General features: G+C 29.1%; 3 protein-coding genes and 2 non-coding genes across 5 annotated transcripts; all 5 read left to right on the plus strand.

Moving 5' to 3' along the window:
• Positions 1-246: 246 nt before the first annotated feature.
• Positions 247-1695, plus strand: LOC133819796 (small ribosomal subunit protein eS26x-like). The gene is made up of 4 exons (XM_062253138.1): positions 247-441; positions 534-618; positions 711-841; positions 1356-1695. The coding sequence occupies exons 1-4, from the start codon at positions 346-348 to the stop codon at positions 1437-1439; spliced, it is 396 nt and encodes a 131-aa protein (XP_062109122.1). The 5' UTR covers positions 247-345; the 3' UTR covers positions 1440-1695.
• Positions 1696-3722: 2027 nt separating this feature from the next.
• On the plus strand, positions 3723-3793 carry TRNAG-GCC (transfer RNA glycine (anticodon GCC)). The gene has a single exon. It is a non-coding gene; the product is annotated as a tRNA-Gly (tRNA).
• Positions 3794-3796: 3 nt separating this feature from the next.
• LOC133820386 (small nucleolar RNA snoR114) lies at positions 3797-3884 on the plus strand. The gene has a single exon (XR_009886799.1). It is a non-coding gene; the product is annotated as a small nucleolar RNA snoR114 (small nucleolar RNA).
• A 3530-nt stretch (positions 3885-7414) lies between these two features.
• Positions 7415-9199, plus strand: LOC133819797 (large ribosomal subunit protein uL13w). Its single transcript, XM_062253139.1, has 4 exons — positions 7415-7771; positions 8259-8375; positions 8486-8573; positions 8809-9199. The coding sequence occupies exons 1-4, from the start codon at positions 7500-7502 to the stop codon at positions 8950-8952; spliced, it is 621 nt and encodes a 206-aa protein (XP_062109123.1). The 5' UTR covers positions 7415-7499; the 3' UTR covers positions 8953-9199.
• Positions 9200-11898: 2699 nt separating this feature from the next.
• LOC133815696 (probable pectinesterase 29) lies at positions 11899-17321 on the plus strand. The gene is made up of 6 exons (XM_062248507.1): positions 11899-12058; positions 14677-14863; positions 15112-15271; positions 15415-15630; positions 16206-16453; positions 17162-17321. Exons 1-6 carry the CDS (start codon positions 11899-11901, stop codon positions 17319-17321), a joined length of 1131 nt encoding a protein of 376 aa, XP_062104491.1.
• Positions 17322-17616: the final 295 nt, after the last annotated feature.

The following is a 17616-nucleotide window of genomic DNA, read 5'->3' on the forward strand; positions in this document are numbered from 1 at the left end:
AAAAAAAAATGGTTGTTATGTACTTTAGCGTATTTTTCTAAAATATTTCCACCAATCATCATAATTTTGTAAATATTTTCCCATATTGGCTATATATAATTCATAGGTATTTTTGTAAATCTCCATGTAATTTTTTCCCCTCATAGGCTAACAACATAAGGCCCAAGCCCATTACAAGAAGCTTACACGACCCATCAAATGCCCAAGCCCACTAGCCCAGTAAATGAAGCTCTTGCTAGCCATCACAGGCACCCACAAAAACCCTAATTCGTGGTCAAGCGCAAACATAACATACATTTCCCAACCTTGAGAGCTGGTTTTGATCTTGAAGTTTAGGGTTCAGACATGACTTTCAAGCGAAGGAATGGAGGCAGAAACAAGCATGGCCGCGGCCATGTCAAGTTTATTCGCTGCTCTAACTGCGGCAAGTGCTGCCCAAAGGTAATTACTTTCTAGATACTTTGCTACTCTGGTTAGGTTTTGTATGTAATTCAAACACTTAGTTTTGATTTTGGGGCTTGATGATGTTATAGGACAAGGCCATCAAGAGATTTTTGGTGAGGAACATTGTTGAACAAGCTGCAGTTAGGGATGTTCAAGAAGCTTGTGTTTATGATGGTATTATTTTTTCTGGTCTTTGCTTCATTTTTGAAAGGTTTAATATGGATGATTTCTCACTAATTTTGTTGAATCGATGTGTGATGTTTTAGGCTACACCCTTCCCAAGCTTTACGCCAAGATGCAGTACTGTGTTTCCTGTGCAATTCACTCTCATGTTGTGAGGGTTCGTTCCAGGGAAAACAGGAGAATCCGTGAGCCACCACAGCGTTTCAGACGTCGGGTATGCTGTTTTTTTTGTCAATTTTATTTTGGGTATTCATTATTTTCCTGGACAATCCAGATATCATCAATTGTTGATTTCAAACTAAATTGATTGGCCTATGTGGATATGTTTTGTAGTGGAGTTTTGTTTGATTGACCTTTTCTCATGTTTGTTGATGAGCTTTGGTGTTGAATATTTTGAATTGTGTTAACCTACTGAGAAATATCAAACCTGTTTCTGTGAGATGTAGTATTTCAACTTAGAAAGAGTTCTGATGATAAATTCAGTTGCAATTTTGCATTGAAAGATCTCTTAAGAATGTGTTAAATATAGGTTAGTTTTGGACAGTCGTTGTAGGTGGAAGTTTATGTTCTTATTAAGTTCTCTGACTTCAATTTAGTTGCACCCTTTTATGTATTTACTTATTTTAATCAAGTTTAAGATAGTTTTATTTAGTGTTTGGTAAATCAAGCTATAATTTTATTTAGTTTTTGGTGTTTACATCCATAATGGTTTTTTCCAATGTGTGTAGGAGGACACTGCTAGGCCCGGCGGTGCACCAGGGCAGCCCGGTCAACGCCCAGCAGGAGGAGCCCCAGCTGCTGCTCGCACTTAAATGAAGTGGCATGCAATGTTCATTTGCTTCAAGGCTTTTGCATTGAGGCTTTAGTTATCGGATGCTACTGAGTCACTTAAATTTTTTGGTTTTCTAGTGCATTTCTCTTTGAGGATTTTAATAGTGTCATGTGGATTTTTGTTTATCAAAATGACTATTTATGTATTGTTTTCTATAGTTGCTGAAGCTATCAAGTAGTATTCATACTTTTTTTCCGCAAAGAAAAGAGAATGTTAATTCATATTTTTGTTCGATAGAGATATCCTAGAAGGTATTATGCTCTAATTTCTAAGTCATCTTTATCACATTATGTGTGATGTGACTTCCCTTTTGCCATGATGGAAAATAGAAGAGATTCCATGTTTTTTCATTGGATTTGAACATATCATAGAGAAAATATGTGATATATAGTTGCTGAAGTCTATACTATGTATACAAAATCGTTTATAGTTTATTTTACTATGTACTTTGATATATTGGGATGGTAGGAAACAGATTATTGAGTGCACATACTTCCAATAGAAGTAAAACGACTAAGCTGAGAAGTTAAGAGTTGTTTAATTTCTACTGCTATTAATTTATCTAAAATCTTTCTCTTGCAACTCAAACTTTAGCTCTTCATAACCATATCATTGCTCCAGCTCAATATTTGGATTAATTCAGAAAATTTGATTGGGAAAACCATTGTCTGACACTTTAAGAGCATCTCCAATCTTGACACCTTATTTGGTGTCACACCAACATCAAATTTGGTGTCAAAAACTATTTTCACTCTAATCATAATACTAAAAACTACAAAAAAAAAAAAAAAATTATTATATTATTTTTTTAAATAAATTGAATATTCTTTTTATTATTATATTAATTTATTGTGTAATATTGACTATGATTTTATTGTGTAATATTGACTATGATTTAAGTTTATAATGTTTTATTGTATAATTTTGAATATGTTTCGTATGCATTGTTATGATTAATATTAAAAAAAATTGTAAGAGCATCATTAATGGGGTGGCTGAAAATGTTGCTTGTGTGAAGGTGGGTCCCATAATCAACCAAAGTCAACAAAAAAAATGTATATTCAACTTAAAATTTTGGCAACGTTGCCCACTGTTGGCAACGTTGCCTTGTTTTTTTTTTTAATATTAATTAAATAAAATATTAAATTTTGTATTTCTTCAAGATTGGCACCGTAGCCACTCACGTTAGCATTGAAGATGCTCTAATGTGATTGTGAATGTTGAGAATGTGTACTATTAATTATAATGAGAATGTGATGTTTAATGTGTTCAATTTTAATTTTTTAATGTGTCTTTAAATTTGTAATGTTTGTATTGTGTAATATTAAAAAAAATACAAATATTTAATAATGTTTTATTTAAATTATAATTAAAAAAAATAATTTGTGGTATATATAATTTAATCTCCACATAATAAACTAAATTTTAAATTATATATATAATAATATAATGAAAGAAAGAAAAAAAAAAAAAAAAGAGTATACCGTGTGCTACAGTACACGACATATATGTTGTGTACTGTAGCAAAGACAGCAAATTTGATATAGATATGCAGCTTCGTTGGAGTGTCTCCTACACCATATATATTTTTTTTGTGATACATTAAAAAAGCCCTAAAAGTACCAATATGCAAACACACTATACTCACACTGTAGTTGTGTGAGTATGGTGATTTACTACTAAGCAAAGAATTTCTCAAAAGTGTTGTCAGACCAAGTAATCTTATTTCATTTGATGGGCTCCAAAAAACTTGATTAGGGGAGCTTAATAAGTATTTTACTCATATTACTATGATTAGAAACAATTTTGTAGATATAGCTGTTTTTTGGTATGTAAGGAGTAGACTGAAATCTCATTAGCAGCCTTAATAACATAATTTTCTGCTCAACTGATGCAATGCAACTTCATTGGTGTATTCTTAGTGTGGGTTTTTGTTTCTTTTGAAGGAGTTTTCGCTTATGATATACTATATATATATATATATATATATTATAGACAAATATGATTTTGAGGGTAGGCGACTCAGGTTTGTGAAGCTCAAAATTTAAAAAAAATACTAATTCAAATATATAATGAATATTGGATCCTTAAAACTAATGATTATGTATGTAGACTACTAGTACTAAACACTAGAGAAAGAAGACTAAAATAACCTGTTAGATGATCCTTTGATGTGTTTCATACACTTTTTTTAAATATTAACTAGAAATGAATGATATGAAATAAACTATATAAATTAAATAGAGTAAGTCATATGCAACAAGCACCAGTGGTCTAGTGGTAGAATAGTACCCTGCCACGGTACAGACCCGGGTTCGATTCCCGGCTGGTGCACTTGAGCTGTGAGGATATCCAGTGCTTTACGAGATAGAGGGGTCTATCTCACTCGTCTGATTATCCGACGAAATATAGCGCTTCTGAGCTCTTTTTTCTATTTTTTTTCTTAAAAATTCTTTTATTCATAAGTTGATTTTTATCAATCACTAATATATAATAGCTAATTTATGGCAATATTAACATTCCCATTAATTAATAATTTGAATGTTAAGACTTTTATAATTGGTTTTTAGACTGTGTTTTGCTACAATTTGATATATAAAGTATCGTGTGCGCTCTTCAAATTTGAAAGTAACCAAAATCTAAACTAGTAACTTATGTTTCCAAAAAAATCTCTAGATTTCAAACAAACTTTATTTATTTTTGTATATTGAAAGACGTTGAATGACGATGAGTTAAAGTAGTTGAATGACTTGTTCTTCTTCTCGATGATCTAAGTTCAACTGTATAAAAAGCTTATTGTTTGAATATAAGAGTTGGGCAAAAAATGGAGGTTGAAGATGGCAATGCCACGAGATTCCACTGGGGACTTGGGGTCTGTATATGTTTTTTTTAGGAAAACGAGGTAGATCACGTAATTTTAGGAGATTTTTTTTTGCCTCATTTCTTTTGCAACACTGATGCATTTTTATTTTTATTTTCGGCACATGGATATATATAATATTATTTTTTTTATATGACGATGAACATTATAGTTATCTAGAATATCCTACAAATTTTCAAGAAATTCTAAATAAATTATGTTACCGAAAAACGAGGTCTAAAATGTCTATTGCACATGTGCCTGTTTTTTTTGTGTACACGTGTAAAATTTGACAGTTTGAATCTTGTTTTCTGCTTTGTAATTTATTTAGAATTTCTTGAAAATTTGCAAGATATTCTAAATACCTACAATGTACACTGTCATATGAAAAAATTTGAGATTATATCTATCCAGGTGCCGAAAATAGAAAAAGAATACACCGGTGTTGCAAAAAAAGAGATTGCGTTGTAGACGATGTACATTATAGTTATCTAGAACATCCTACAAATTTTCAATAAATTCCAAATAAATTATGCTACCGAAAAACGGGGTCTAAACTGTTTGTTGCACACGTGCCTATTTTTTTGTGTATGCGTGTAAAATTTGATAGTTTGAACCCTGTTTTATGTTTCGTAATTTATTCAGAATTTATTAAAAATTTGTAAGATATTCTAAATACCTACAATGTACACCGTCATATGAAAAAAATTGAGATTATATCTATCAAGGCGCTGAAAATAGAAAAAGAATACACCGGTGTTGCAAAAAAAAGAGATTGCGTTGTAGACGATGTACATTATATCTATCTAGAACATTCTACAAATTTTCAATAAATTCCAAATAAATTATGCTACCGAAAAACATGGTCTAAACTGTCTGTTGCACGCGTGCCTATTTTTTTGTGTATGCGTGTAAAATTTGATAGTTTGAACCCTGTTTTATGTTTCGTAATTTATTGAAAATTTGTAGGATATTCTAAATACCTACAATGTACACCGTCATATGAAAAAATTTAAGATTATATCTATCAAGGCGCTGAAAATAGAAAAAAAATACACCGGTGTTGCAAAAAATAGAGATTGCATTTCCTTATAAAAATATTACATTACCATGAATCTAACTTTAAAAAATCATTTTTTCAAAATGCCATAAAATATAATACAGCTTAAAATCGATGAATCAATTATAATTTTAACTATTTATATGGAAAAAAAAAATCATATTTTTGAAAAATTAGAAAAAGAAGCCATAAAAACATTAACAATTCAAAATTCTAATAAAAAAAAGTTATATACGGTGTTATTTACACTAATTTTAGAGGAAATTACATTTTATATGGAATTTTTAATAGAGTGTGCAAAAATATGGCTTTTTAAAAAAAAAAGTTAAACTATGGCTTTTTTTAAGAATTTTCACTTTTATGAGTTTATTTTCCCATATTTTTGTATAAAAGTTGGTTTATGCCATAATTTTACTCTTAATCAAATTTGGAAGGGTATGTTTGTAATTTGATTATTATTTTTTTAGGTTATTTGTTTTTTTATATTGTTTTTATATTAAATTTTTTTTTGGTTGTTTTGCAAATTTTTTTTTAATATGAATTGTTTTTAAAATTATTATTTATTTATTATAAACATGTTTTTTTTAAGATTGTACGTTTTTTTTTTCAAATCCTGGGTAGGGTAACCAGTTACTTGATTGATCTTAAAAAAAATCCTAGAGCTATGTTAAATAACATGCACCAGGAGGGGTAACTAGTTATCCTGAGATGAGTAACTTTCTGCCATAAGAGGGATAACCAGTTACCTAAGAGGGATGACGAGTTACTCATATTAAATATGAAAAGAAACATCAAATTTGAAGGAAAAAATGGAAAAACACTTCATTAAAAAAGGAAGAAGAAGTAACTATGATTTTAGTAACATAAGTAACTAGTTACCATAAAGAAACCATAAATATACACACACCAGAACGTGAAAGTAACCAGTTACCCTCAGAAATATACACACAAAGAATGTGAAGGTAACCAGTTACCCATTCACGTTTTCATAGTTTTATTAGTTTTCTTTCCAAATTTTGGTATTCCTATAAGTGTTACAGTAAAAAGAAAATGCTGAAAAAATAGATTTGAATTTTTTTTACATATAGTGGAAAAAACTATAAAAAAATTACAATAATAAAAGATAATAAATAAATAAATAGTAGAATAATTATGTAATGTTAAAATATATGTGTGAAAAAAAAGAAAAAAAAAGAAATAGAATGAGAAAAGAATAAGTACAAAAATGAAAAGAAAAAAAAACAAAAAAAATGATGAATGAAAAAAAATAGGTGAATAAATAAGAATGAAAAGAAGAAGAAGAAAAATAATGGAAAAATGAAAAGAAAAAAATATGAATGAAAAATTGGTAGAAAAAAAAGAAAAAAAAAAGGAAGAAGAAAAAAAAGAAAAAAAACTCATATGTGTGAAAAAAGAAAAAAAAATGGAAGGAGAAAATAATAAATACAAAAATGAAGTTTAAATAAAATAAAAAAAACTGAAAAAATATGAAAAAAAACAAAACAAAACAATACAAAGGAAAGAAAAAATAGATAAATGAATAAAAATAAAAGAAGAAGAATAATAATGAAAAAATAGAAAGAAAAAAAGATGTAGGAAAAAATTAGTAGAAAAAAAAAAGAAAAAGGAAAAAATGGAAGAAAAAACAAGGAAGGAAAAAATGATAGAAAAAAATGAAAATAAAATTACCTTCAAAATCAAAGAAAACATAAGTATGATAAAAAAATGTGACATTTCCATATTTTAGTTAGCTACTAATTGTGTCTCCATACTTTAATTTTTTATTTAATAAATTTCCCATATAAATTAAAAAAAGTATTACTCCCATATTTTCGCATAATATAAAAGTCATACTTTTTTTAAATTCCCCTAATTTTACCTTCACTTAATTCCAAAGCCCATTATGTAAATCAGAAGCCGGCCCAATAGTCCAACTCTTTCGTTAAAATAATCGAAGACAGAAATATTTAAGGCCCATATGAGCTCAGGCCCACAAAAATCAGCTCCGCATACATATAAATGCAAGCAACGAATCCAAACCCCCAAAACCCTAGCTCCCCTACCTCAGCAGCTCATTTCTCCCTCAGCCGCTTAGGGTTAGCAGCAAAGAGCAGAGCAAGATGGTTTCTGGTTCAGGCATTTGCGCCAAGCGCGTTGTGGTGGACGCTCGCCACCACATGTTGGGTCGTCTAGCTTCGATCATTGCCAAGGAGCTTCTCAATGGACAGAAGGTAGTGATTGTCCGGTGTGAGGAGATCTGCATCTCCGGCGGTCTGGTTCGTCAGAAGATGAAGTACATGAGGTTTCTCCGCAAGAGAATGAACACCAAGCCTTCTCACGGTCCCATCCATTTCCGTGCTCCCGCTAAGATTCTCTGGCGCACAATCCGTGGGTAGGTCTATTCCTAAATCACTTTTTTTGTTTGTTTGTTTGCTGTTGATGAAGTTTAAGATTAAATGGTTCGTGCTTAAAGGTGAATGCTTTTTCAGTTCTTATTCAGATTTCATTGAGAGTTAGAAATTTGCTTCGTTAAACTTTGTTTAGTTTGTTATGTTTATTTAGCATTAGACATTTTATTGTCAGTGCTGTGTCTTAATTGGATTTTTCTGATTTATTTATCAGCGAAAGTAAACTTGAGATTATTATTTCTATTGTTCTGTTTTGGTTTACAGCTCAAATGGCTATCGGTACGAGAAATGATTTTTCTGATCTAATTTGTACCTTTGGCTATAGTTTATGAGAGATTTGCAACTGGGTTGTTCAGGTTTTCCAGCTTCTGTTGTATTTAGTGATCAATATTGATTCAATGTTTTGATGGCTATTAAAATTTTCACTTTACTTAGAGTATATTATGTTCTAATGTTTGGAACGTTTTGTAGAATGATTCCACACAAGACCAAGAGAGGTGCTGCAGCTCTTGCTCGTTTGAAGGCTTACGAGGGTGTCCCACCTCCTTATGACAAAATCAAGAGGATGGTCATTCCTGATGCTCTCAAGTGAGTTTTTTTTTTTACTTGCATTATCATGATAAACCGTAAACGTTTCTATTTTGTTTTGTTTTGTTATACTAAGGGAAATGACTTATATTTGCCTATTCAATAATTAGGGTTTTGAGGCTCCAAGCCGGACACAAGTACTGCTTGTTGGGCCAGCTTTCTTCTGAGGTTGGATGGAATCACTATGATACCATCAAGGTCAGTTTTGCTCTTTGCTTCCTTTTAAATTGGTGACTTTTATAGTATGTCACCTCACACAATTACAGTCTTTTGAAGTATAGTGCTCTGTTTTTCTGTTACTTGACAAAAGGTTTCTTCCGAGGTCTAGTTTTTAAATCTAAATATATTCAAGATTGTATGAATTATACTTTTTGTTCATGAAGATGTTAGACATCTTTGTAACTGGGGTTTTTTTTTTAATTTTATTTTACAGGAACTTGAGAAGAAGAGAAAGGAGAGGGCTCAGTTGGCATACGAGACCAAGAAGAAGTTGAATAAACTTAGGGTGAAGGCTGAGAAGGCAGCCGAGGAGAAGTTAGGTCCTCAGCTTGAAGTTATTGCTCCCATCAAGTATTGATCGGATGAAACTAGTTTTTTGGAATGACAAAGTTGTGGAGTATTGAGGACTATTCGTCAAATTTGTTTTCCATTGTCAGACTTCTTTCTTTTTGGTTTGGTCATATGCTTTTTGTAGTGATTTTGATTTATAATAGATGTCGTGCCATGCATTTGTATGCAAATTCAGTTTTTTGAAATTAGCTAAGCTATCGCACAATCAACTATATTTTTCCATGTTTAACTACTTTCGTTATTTGCTGTGATAATTCTTACCAGTTTTGACCTTTTAAAGAAGTTACTAGTCTCATCTGTGCTCCAAAGTATATTTTAAAATCAGAAGTTGTTATTCTGATGAAGCTCACCACTCGAACATCTTAAGCTTTGGGCCTATGTTGGCCATGGACAAAGCAGCTTCTAGAAAATTAATCCTACAAGAGATTGTAGCAAACAATACGAACTCGTCCTTGGACGATGTTTTCGCCATCTCAATATGGTGACATTTAGTATATATTAATTAATTGTTACTGTAATCTTTTGAACTAGGAAAACAATCAAACTCATATATATAGCATACATAATGTTTTTCGCTTAGAAATACAATTGTTTCTACAAAGACAGGTTATTTCAAAATCAAATATATGGAATTTAGTATGCATTCTGCTGCTGTATGAAAACCCCCAGATGATATAGCATATTGTCACCCTATTAAACTTCCAATTATAACAACATTTGGGTGTAGGAAAATATGTGAGATAGAAAATTAGAAAGAAATAAATGAAAATATATTTTTGTTTGGTTGTTAAAGAAAATTGGAATATAATAAAATTACTATATTATCATACAAAAGATTAATTTTACAAGTTTTTGTAATAATATTTTAGTCTTTTTACTTTTATTTAAGATTTTTCGTGAAAAAAATTTGGTGGGTCCCACCTTATATTTTTCCTCACTTTTCTCCATTTTTACTTCTTACCAAACAACTCAATTTTATTTTTATTTTCGCCTTTCTCTCTTCTATTTTCTTTATTTCCACTTTTCTTCCTTACCAAACATAGGGTAAAATAAATGAAAATAAAACTCAAGTGTTTGAATGGTAGATTGTCATCAAATCAAGCTAAAAAGTAGAACCACCGGGAAACACAATCCCCAAACCATTAAAAATAAGTTTTTTCAGCTGCAGTCTCAATTCTTTATATTTTGTAACATTTATGTCTCAAAGTTGATTTTGTATCAGTTAAGTCCCAACCTTTGTATCATTTAAGTTCCTAAATGCTATTTTTCTTAAAATACATAAAAAATACAAAATAAATTGTGAATCGTGGTTAAGATATTTTGACATTTAATTTTTGACAATAACAAACATAATATTAGAAAAAAATATTTTCATGCAATTTTTAAAAATATTTAATATTTTTTAAAAATTAAATTAATGTTTCATTAAAAAATATATTTTTACCTACATTGTTGTTTTATAATTAATATTAATAACTATATTATCTTCATATTATCAATTTTTATTATGTTTATGCTTGTTGATTTATCATTTTTTTAAAAACTTAATAGTGTATAAAGTTATTTATGCGCTCGCACACACACGTGTGTGTATATATATATCTCTTCTATATAATAAGTGTGTAGATAACAGAAATTCTTGGTTTTAACGGTTTTTTATTTTTTTCTGTTGACTTTAACGGAATATTATCATATTTAACAGAATATTCTTATATTTGATGGTAGTTTGTAAATACTTAAACTTAAATAAAATAAAATAAATAATTAAAAAAATTAAAATATGATATTTTTGAGATATTTTACAATGATAATTATTTAAAAATAATAAATAATTAAACAAATCAAAATATGATATTTTTGAGATATTTTACAATGATAATTATTTAAAAATAATAAATAATTAAAAAAATTAAAATATAATATTTTTTAGATATTTTACAATGATAATTATTTAAAAATAATAAAATCATGCATTTTATAACTTAAATAAAATTTAATTAAACTAAAACTTACTTATTAGAATAATATCATATTAAACATATAATATAATCTACTGTCAATCAGTAACAAATTGCTTTTTAAAAAAAACTAGCAAGAAACTTAAATTTAAAATTTACGTGTAATATTTAATATTACATTAAACATATAATATACAATCTCTTGTTGTCACTCCCAAATTCAAAAACTAGAACAAACATAAACTTAAACTTAAACAAAAATAAATAAATTATTTAGTTAAACTAACATATTTATTTGAATTTTATATGACATTAATATAAATTTAATAAAAATAATTAAAAAATTATATAAATAAAATTAAGCAAACGTGCATATTGCACGTTGTTTGTATCTGGTATATATATATATATGATTAGTTGTAAGTTGCATTATAAAAAAGATTTACAAAATAAAAATAAATATGTACATGATAAGTATTGATAATATTGATAATCTTACCTATATTAAAAAAATATAGGTAAGATTTTTTTTAATAAAAACATAATTTAATTTGTAAAATTATTAAATATTTTTTAAAATGTCATGATTTTTTTTAATGTCATATTATTGTCATAAATTAAATAGTCAAATTTAATTTTAAGATTGATTCAACATTTTTTATATTTTATTTATGTATTTTGAAAGAAAAAAGAAATTAAAATATCATTTAAAGACCTAAATAATACAATTTAAAAAATTTGGGACCTAACTGATACAAAATCAACTTTAGAAACTTAAGTATTACAAAGTGTAAAGAATAAGGGCTGCAGCTGAAAAAAAACCCTAAAAGTTAATTTACACATTACCATTTTCACTAACCCCATACCAAGCACCCTTAAAAGAAATGAAAACCCAGTTGATGACTAACTCAAAAAATTTGGTGTCACAAAATAAAGCCAATTCAAGCATGATAATATGTTACAAATTTTACCCCAACGAGAGGAAAGCAACAGGAATGAAAGCATTCTGTAAAGGCTTCACGCACATAGGATACAAGTACTCTCTTAAGAATTTAGCCAGGTCAGTCCATTTCACAGGGTTGGCGAATCTAAGAACTGCTTTTGATGGTGACGGTCACGGTCACAGTCATGATCGTGTTCTTCCTCATGGTGATGGTGATAGTCGTGATCTGCGACAGCGACTGAGCACCAAAGACTGGAAAAATTGAGCGTAGAAGAAGGAATGGTGTTGAATCGTATAGAGGATAAGCACAGGGTTAGGCGGAATACAATAGGTTTTGGTGAGTTGACTCGATTTCTCCCTTTGTGACTCAGAAGGAGGGAGTACAAATGAGTTTCCATTGTGTTAGGGTTTTGAGGAGTACAAATTGAATTCATCTTCTTCGATCAGCTAAGACTAGAAATCCATAAGCTTTTGTTAGGATTAGTATTGGTATGTTTTTATGGCGTGTTTTAAGATGCAATTTTAGTCTTTTATTTGGCTTTGTTCGATATTATGCGGATGTTTATTATGTTTTCAGGATTAAGTGTGATCATTAAGGAAATAGTTTGAAATTTGATAGAAAGCGCTTAATTCATGAAGAAACGGTGTTAAACATGCTAAGGAATTGAAATTGGGTGAAACCGAGGGTCAAATTGGTGAAAAATTGGAATTAGAGCTGCAACTCTATGGTGTAGAGCCGCAACCCTAAGAGTTACAGAGAAGAAAAAAAGAATTAGCTAGAGTTAGCGCCTAGGCGCCAGGGTGACAGAGCTAAGGCTCTATTAAAATGGAAATTAGAGCTGCAACGCTACCAGATTGAGATCCGACGCTACATACTCCAGAGACGAAATCTAGAACTTGAAGCAACCCAGAGCTGCAGTGCCAGTCTGTACGGAAGCATAATTTAGGGTATTTTTCAAGGGCAATTTTGCCCTTTTGCACAAAATTAATTAGGAACTATAAAAGCTTTCTTAATGATGCTTTTAAAGGGGCGTAATAACCCTAGGAGACAGAGATAAGCACTTTGTCGAAGATTGCAAGTGGAATTAAAGAACTCATTATAGTTTTTCTTCTTTTCTAATTTTAATTTATGTAATTTGGATGCTTTTTAATTCTTCTATGGTTATTATGAATTTTGTCATGAACTAAATTCTTTTTCTAGGGTGTTAATGGATTCTCTTGAAACTTTATTTTGAATTAATGCAAGTTTTATGATTTCTATTTTATCTTGTGATCTATTTGAATTTGTGCGTAATGCTTGTGATTAGCTGACTATCTATTGCATGATTTATATGATTTTGATTCAAAATCTGAGAAGTGAAAATTGATTATGCTGTAAATAAATAGACATAGATGTCATTATAGGATGAGAGTACCTAGAGAATTTAATTTACAGGGCTCCTATTTTGTAATAAATAATGAGATAAAGTAATGTGAAAGAAAAAATGATGAAAACTAAGGAGATAAATTTTGAGAAAAGAGATATTGATGCAAGAAAAAAAATGAGAGAGGAAAAATGGCGAGATAGAAAATGAGAATATATGAAGTGATGAAAGAGAAAATAATGAGATAATAAGTAATGAGAGAGAAAATAAGGAGATCAAAAGTAATGAGAGAGAAAGTGAGAAGAGATAAATTAATGAGAGATAAAATAATGCGATATAATAATAATTAAAAAAATTATGTAAGAAAAAAAAATTGAGAACAACTAACAACAACTTTTGTTGTTCTCAAAATTTTCTATTTTTTGTAACTTTATTTTTAAAAATTGTTTTCTAAAAACAATGCCAAATACATTTATTTGTTTTTAGAAAACAAATTTTATGTTTTAAAAACAAAAACTAGTATTCTATTTAAGGAGCCAAATACCCTCGTAAAAAAAAGAAGAGAACCAACAACTTTTATAAAAACTTCTAGCTTTTGCAAACTCTTTCCTACATAAGTAAACTTACTCACTTCACACATTATTATACTCCATATCCTTGAGTAATGAGAAAAGGGTTTCATATCTTAAAATTCATTTATCCAAGGAGCCATTTATCTTCAAAGATTCTACATTTTTTTCTTAAAATCAATTCCTCATTTGTCTTTAACTTGTTTTGGAAATTAATTTATATAGTATGATTACTTAATATAGAATGATTTTGTGACATATTCACATTGTACTCCCATAGTAATAAGGAATTATAATGATTATATAATTACACTCTGCTTAGAATACAAAACGTTATTTTCTGAGAGAATATAAATCATTTCTATTAATTTCACACACAAAAGTAATAATCAAATATTGAATTAATTACCCTTTAAAATTCATCCCTGAATCTGAATTATTTCCCTAAAAATTATAATCAAAATATTATCAATAATAATAATAATAAATTTCCATTTTCAGTAGATTAATTTTTGTATTTCTTAATAATATAATACATACTAATTGGAAAATACTCTACAACATTGAACATTTTTTACGTTTCTCTATATTATATATGAGATTGGAAAGGAAATAATTAAACAGTTGACCAATTACTATATATATTAATGTTTGAAGAATCGAATCAATAATAAATAATCACAATCGGACATGGAATTTTTTTGATTAGTACTCTCCCACTAAATATGATCCTCTCCAATTTTTTTTCTCTATAAATTTTCTACCATATGTTCTACTCTCAAAACCCCATTTGATACAAAGAAAAATTAGTTTTTCTGGTGACCTAAAGTAGTAAACCAATGTTGTACTTTTTCCAATTCTTATTATGCATTGGTTTTTTGGTGGTGTTGGGATTAGGGCTAGCAAATGGTGAATATTGGCAAAGTAGAAGAGTTGGAGTCATAAGCAATGGAGGTAATTTCCAAACAATCACAGTGGACCAGTCAGGTCATGGAAATTTCAACACCATACAATCTGCCATTGATTCAGTCCCTTCAAACAATAAGTATTGGATTTATATCATAATCAAGGCTGGAGTTTACAGGTATTTATATATATATATATATATTGTGCAACATAGTAATTTTCTAGTCACTTTGCTCGAGTTTTAGTTCGATAAATTTTTGCAAAATGACATTCCAGACACACCTGATACATTTTTTATCGAAAATTTCACACTTTGTTTAGATATTCTCGATATCTTATCTAGAAGATTATTTTATATATTTTCTCTTAATTAGTATAATAAAAAAATATATTTAATTTTCATTTATTGTACATGAATGAATATAGGGAGAAGATAACTATTCCTTCAAATAAGTCATTCATAATTCTCAAAGGAGAAGGAAGACGTGAAACGCAGGTCGTTTGGAATGACCATCAAACAATTGCACAGAGTCCAGCTTTCTCTTGTTCAGCTAGTTTTGTTGTTGTCCATTCCATGAGCTTTACAGTAAGAAAAATCTTTAATTTAATAATCTAATATATTATCACCAAATAAAATCATTTCATTTTTTTAGTATGTGTATATAAATTAGTAATTTGAATAATGGAAACATATGTTGTTTTTATTTTTCTTTTTATCTTTTGAAATAGAACTCATACAACCACCCCGCCGCCGCCGCCAACCAGAACCCGAGAGCTCCGGCAGTGGCGGCCCTTGTCTCCGGGGACAAGATCAAGTTCTATAATTGTGGGTTCTATGGGTTGCAAGACACCTTGTGGGATGATAGTGGTAGACATTACTATGAGAATTGCCTCATTGAGGGTGCAGTGGACTTTATTTTTGGTAGTGGCCAATCTATTTTTGAGGTATACCGTTTTTTATTAATGCCAACTTAATTTATTTTTTCAAATATGTTACATTCTACACTACATGTTATTGAAAATTATCAATAATATTTCAATTTGAACTGACCTCACATTCTACTATCACATGTTATATAAATATAAATGCCTCCACATTTTCTATTATATGTTTAGATTTCTTCTTTTAACTTCTTATTTTTTGTGTTTGGATAACTATAACATATAAAGATTTTATTTTTAAGTATTTGGATAACCATTAACAAAAATATCCTTGGGAGTAAATTAGGAATTATGAAAATTTTCTAACTTAGAAAATAGATACTAAAAATCTAAAAATAAAAGCTTAGAATAGCTTAGTCAAGAGAGGCTTATTACTAACATTAGATGAATCATAAAGAGAATAAAAACAAGTGTGTAGAATCTTTACAAATAGGCCCCATAAATTAGTAACTTTAAAAAAAAAAAAAATTATTTATTTTTTAATTCTTTTTCATACTATATATAACGATTCATATCATTACAAATTAATTCTTCAAGACAGTGATGATTTATTACTATATATATGTGTGTGTGTGTAGCAATGTACAATTTCAGTGATAGGAGGATCACTTGAGGCAGGTTATGTAGGGTTCATCACAGCACAAGGAAGAACAAAGAATAATGATGGGAGTGGATTTGTGTTCAAGAATTGCCATGTTGATGGAACTGGTTCTGTCTTCTTAGGCAGACCATGGAGACCCTATTCAAGAGTACTCTTTTACAACTCATATTTATCAAAGGTCATTGTCCCTCAGGGCTGGAATGCTTGGAATTCTGTTGGCTATGAGTAAGTTTCTATATTATGATTTTTTAGAGAATTTTTTTGGACAAGTATTTGTGTTTCAAAATTAGTAGCAATTAAATCCTTATTTAGTTAGTTAAAAAAAATAAAATTTATAAGTTTTATATGAATAATTTTCACATCATTCTAAATATTTTTACACATCATATATATTGTATAGAAATATATAAAAAAATTCATTCAAAATCTAAGAGTTTTGTACAAAAATAAATAATAAGAAGTTAATAGTTGCTCTTTATGGAACTCTCAAGAACTTGATTACCAAAAAAAAAAAAAAAAAATTAGGAACAACATAAGAACTAAGGTGATGTTTGGTTGGAGGGAATGAAATGGAATGGAATGGAAATGAATCAATTTTTATTCCATTCGTTTGTTTTGTTGCATTTTAGAGTATTTGAATGTTATTCTTATGTGATGATTTTTCTATTATTTTGGTGGAATGATTATTTCATTTGAAAATGAGAAGAAAGACCATTCCAATATGCAAGCTTGAAAAAAATTAATAATTTTTTTATTCATATTAATTTTTATTTCATTAAATTCCTATTCATTATTCATTCAAATACCAAACGACACCTAAAATTCCCTTTATTACATATAAAATAAAATACTTTTCCATAACATTATGCATTGTAATATAAACTTTTTATTAATCAAGAACAACATGTTCTTCATCTTCTTTTGATCGATTAGGGGCCAACTGACTTTTGCCGAAGAAAGTTGTTCTGGACCGGGATCTGATCTTTCCCGACGAGTAACATGGGAGAAGAAATTAAGCAAGGACACTTTGAACCAGTTGACAAGCTTGAATTTCATTGATAGTGAACACTGGCTTGCACAAATGCCACTTTAATTTTATTATTGCTTTATTTATAATTAATAGCATTTGCCTCGGTTATTAGCCTAATTTCTGAAGCAATATTCAAATGTTGGTAAGATGAGTTTTATGAAATGTATTGTAAGCTGTTGATGAAAGTTCGAAGAAGATTATTCATATTTGATTTGTAAAGATCATTTGCATGAGATTTTAATGCAAAGATCATTAGTGAAAATCTTATTTCCTTACTATGTAGGATGTAGCTTGTGTAGCCATACCATCTTCTAGATGACATTCCATGGAAATAAAAGTGGCCTATATTATAGAGTAT

Source organism: Humulus lupulus, chromosome 2 (assembly GCF_963169125.1).
Source record: "Humulus lupulus chromosome 2, drHumLupu1.1, whole genome shotgun sequence".
NCBI classification, from domain to species: Eukaryota; Viridiplantae; Streptophyta; class Magnoliopsida; order Rosales; family Cannabaceae; genus Humulus; species Humulus lupulus.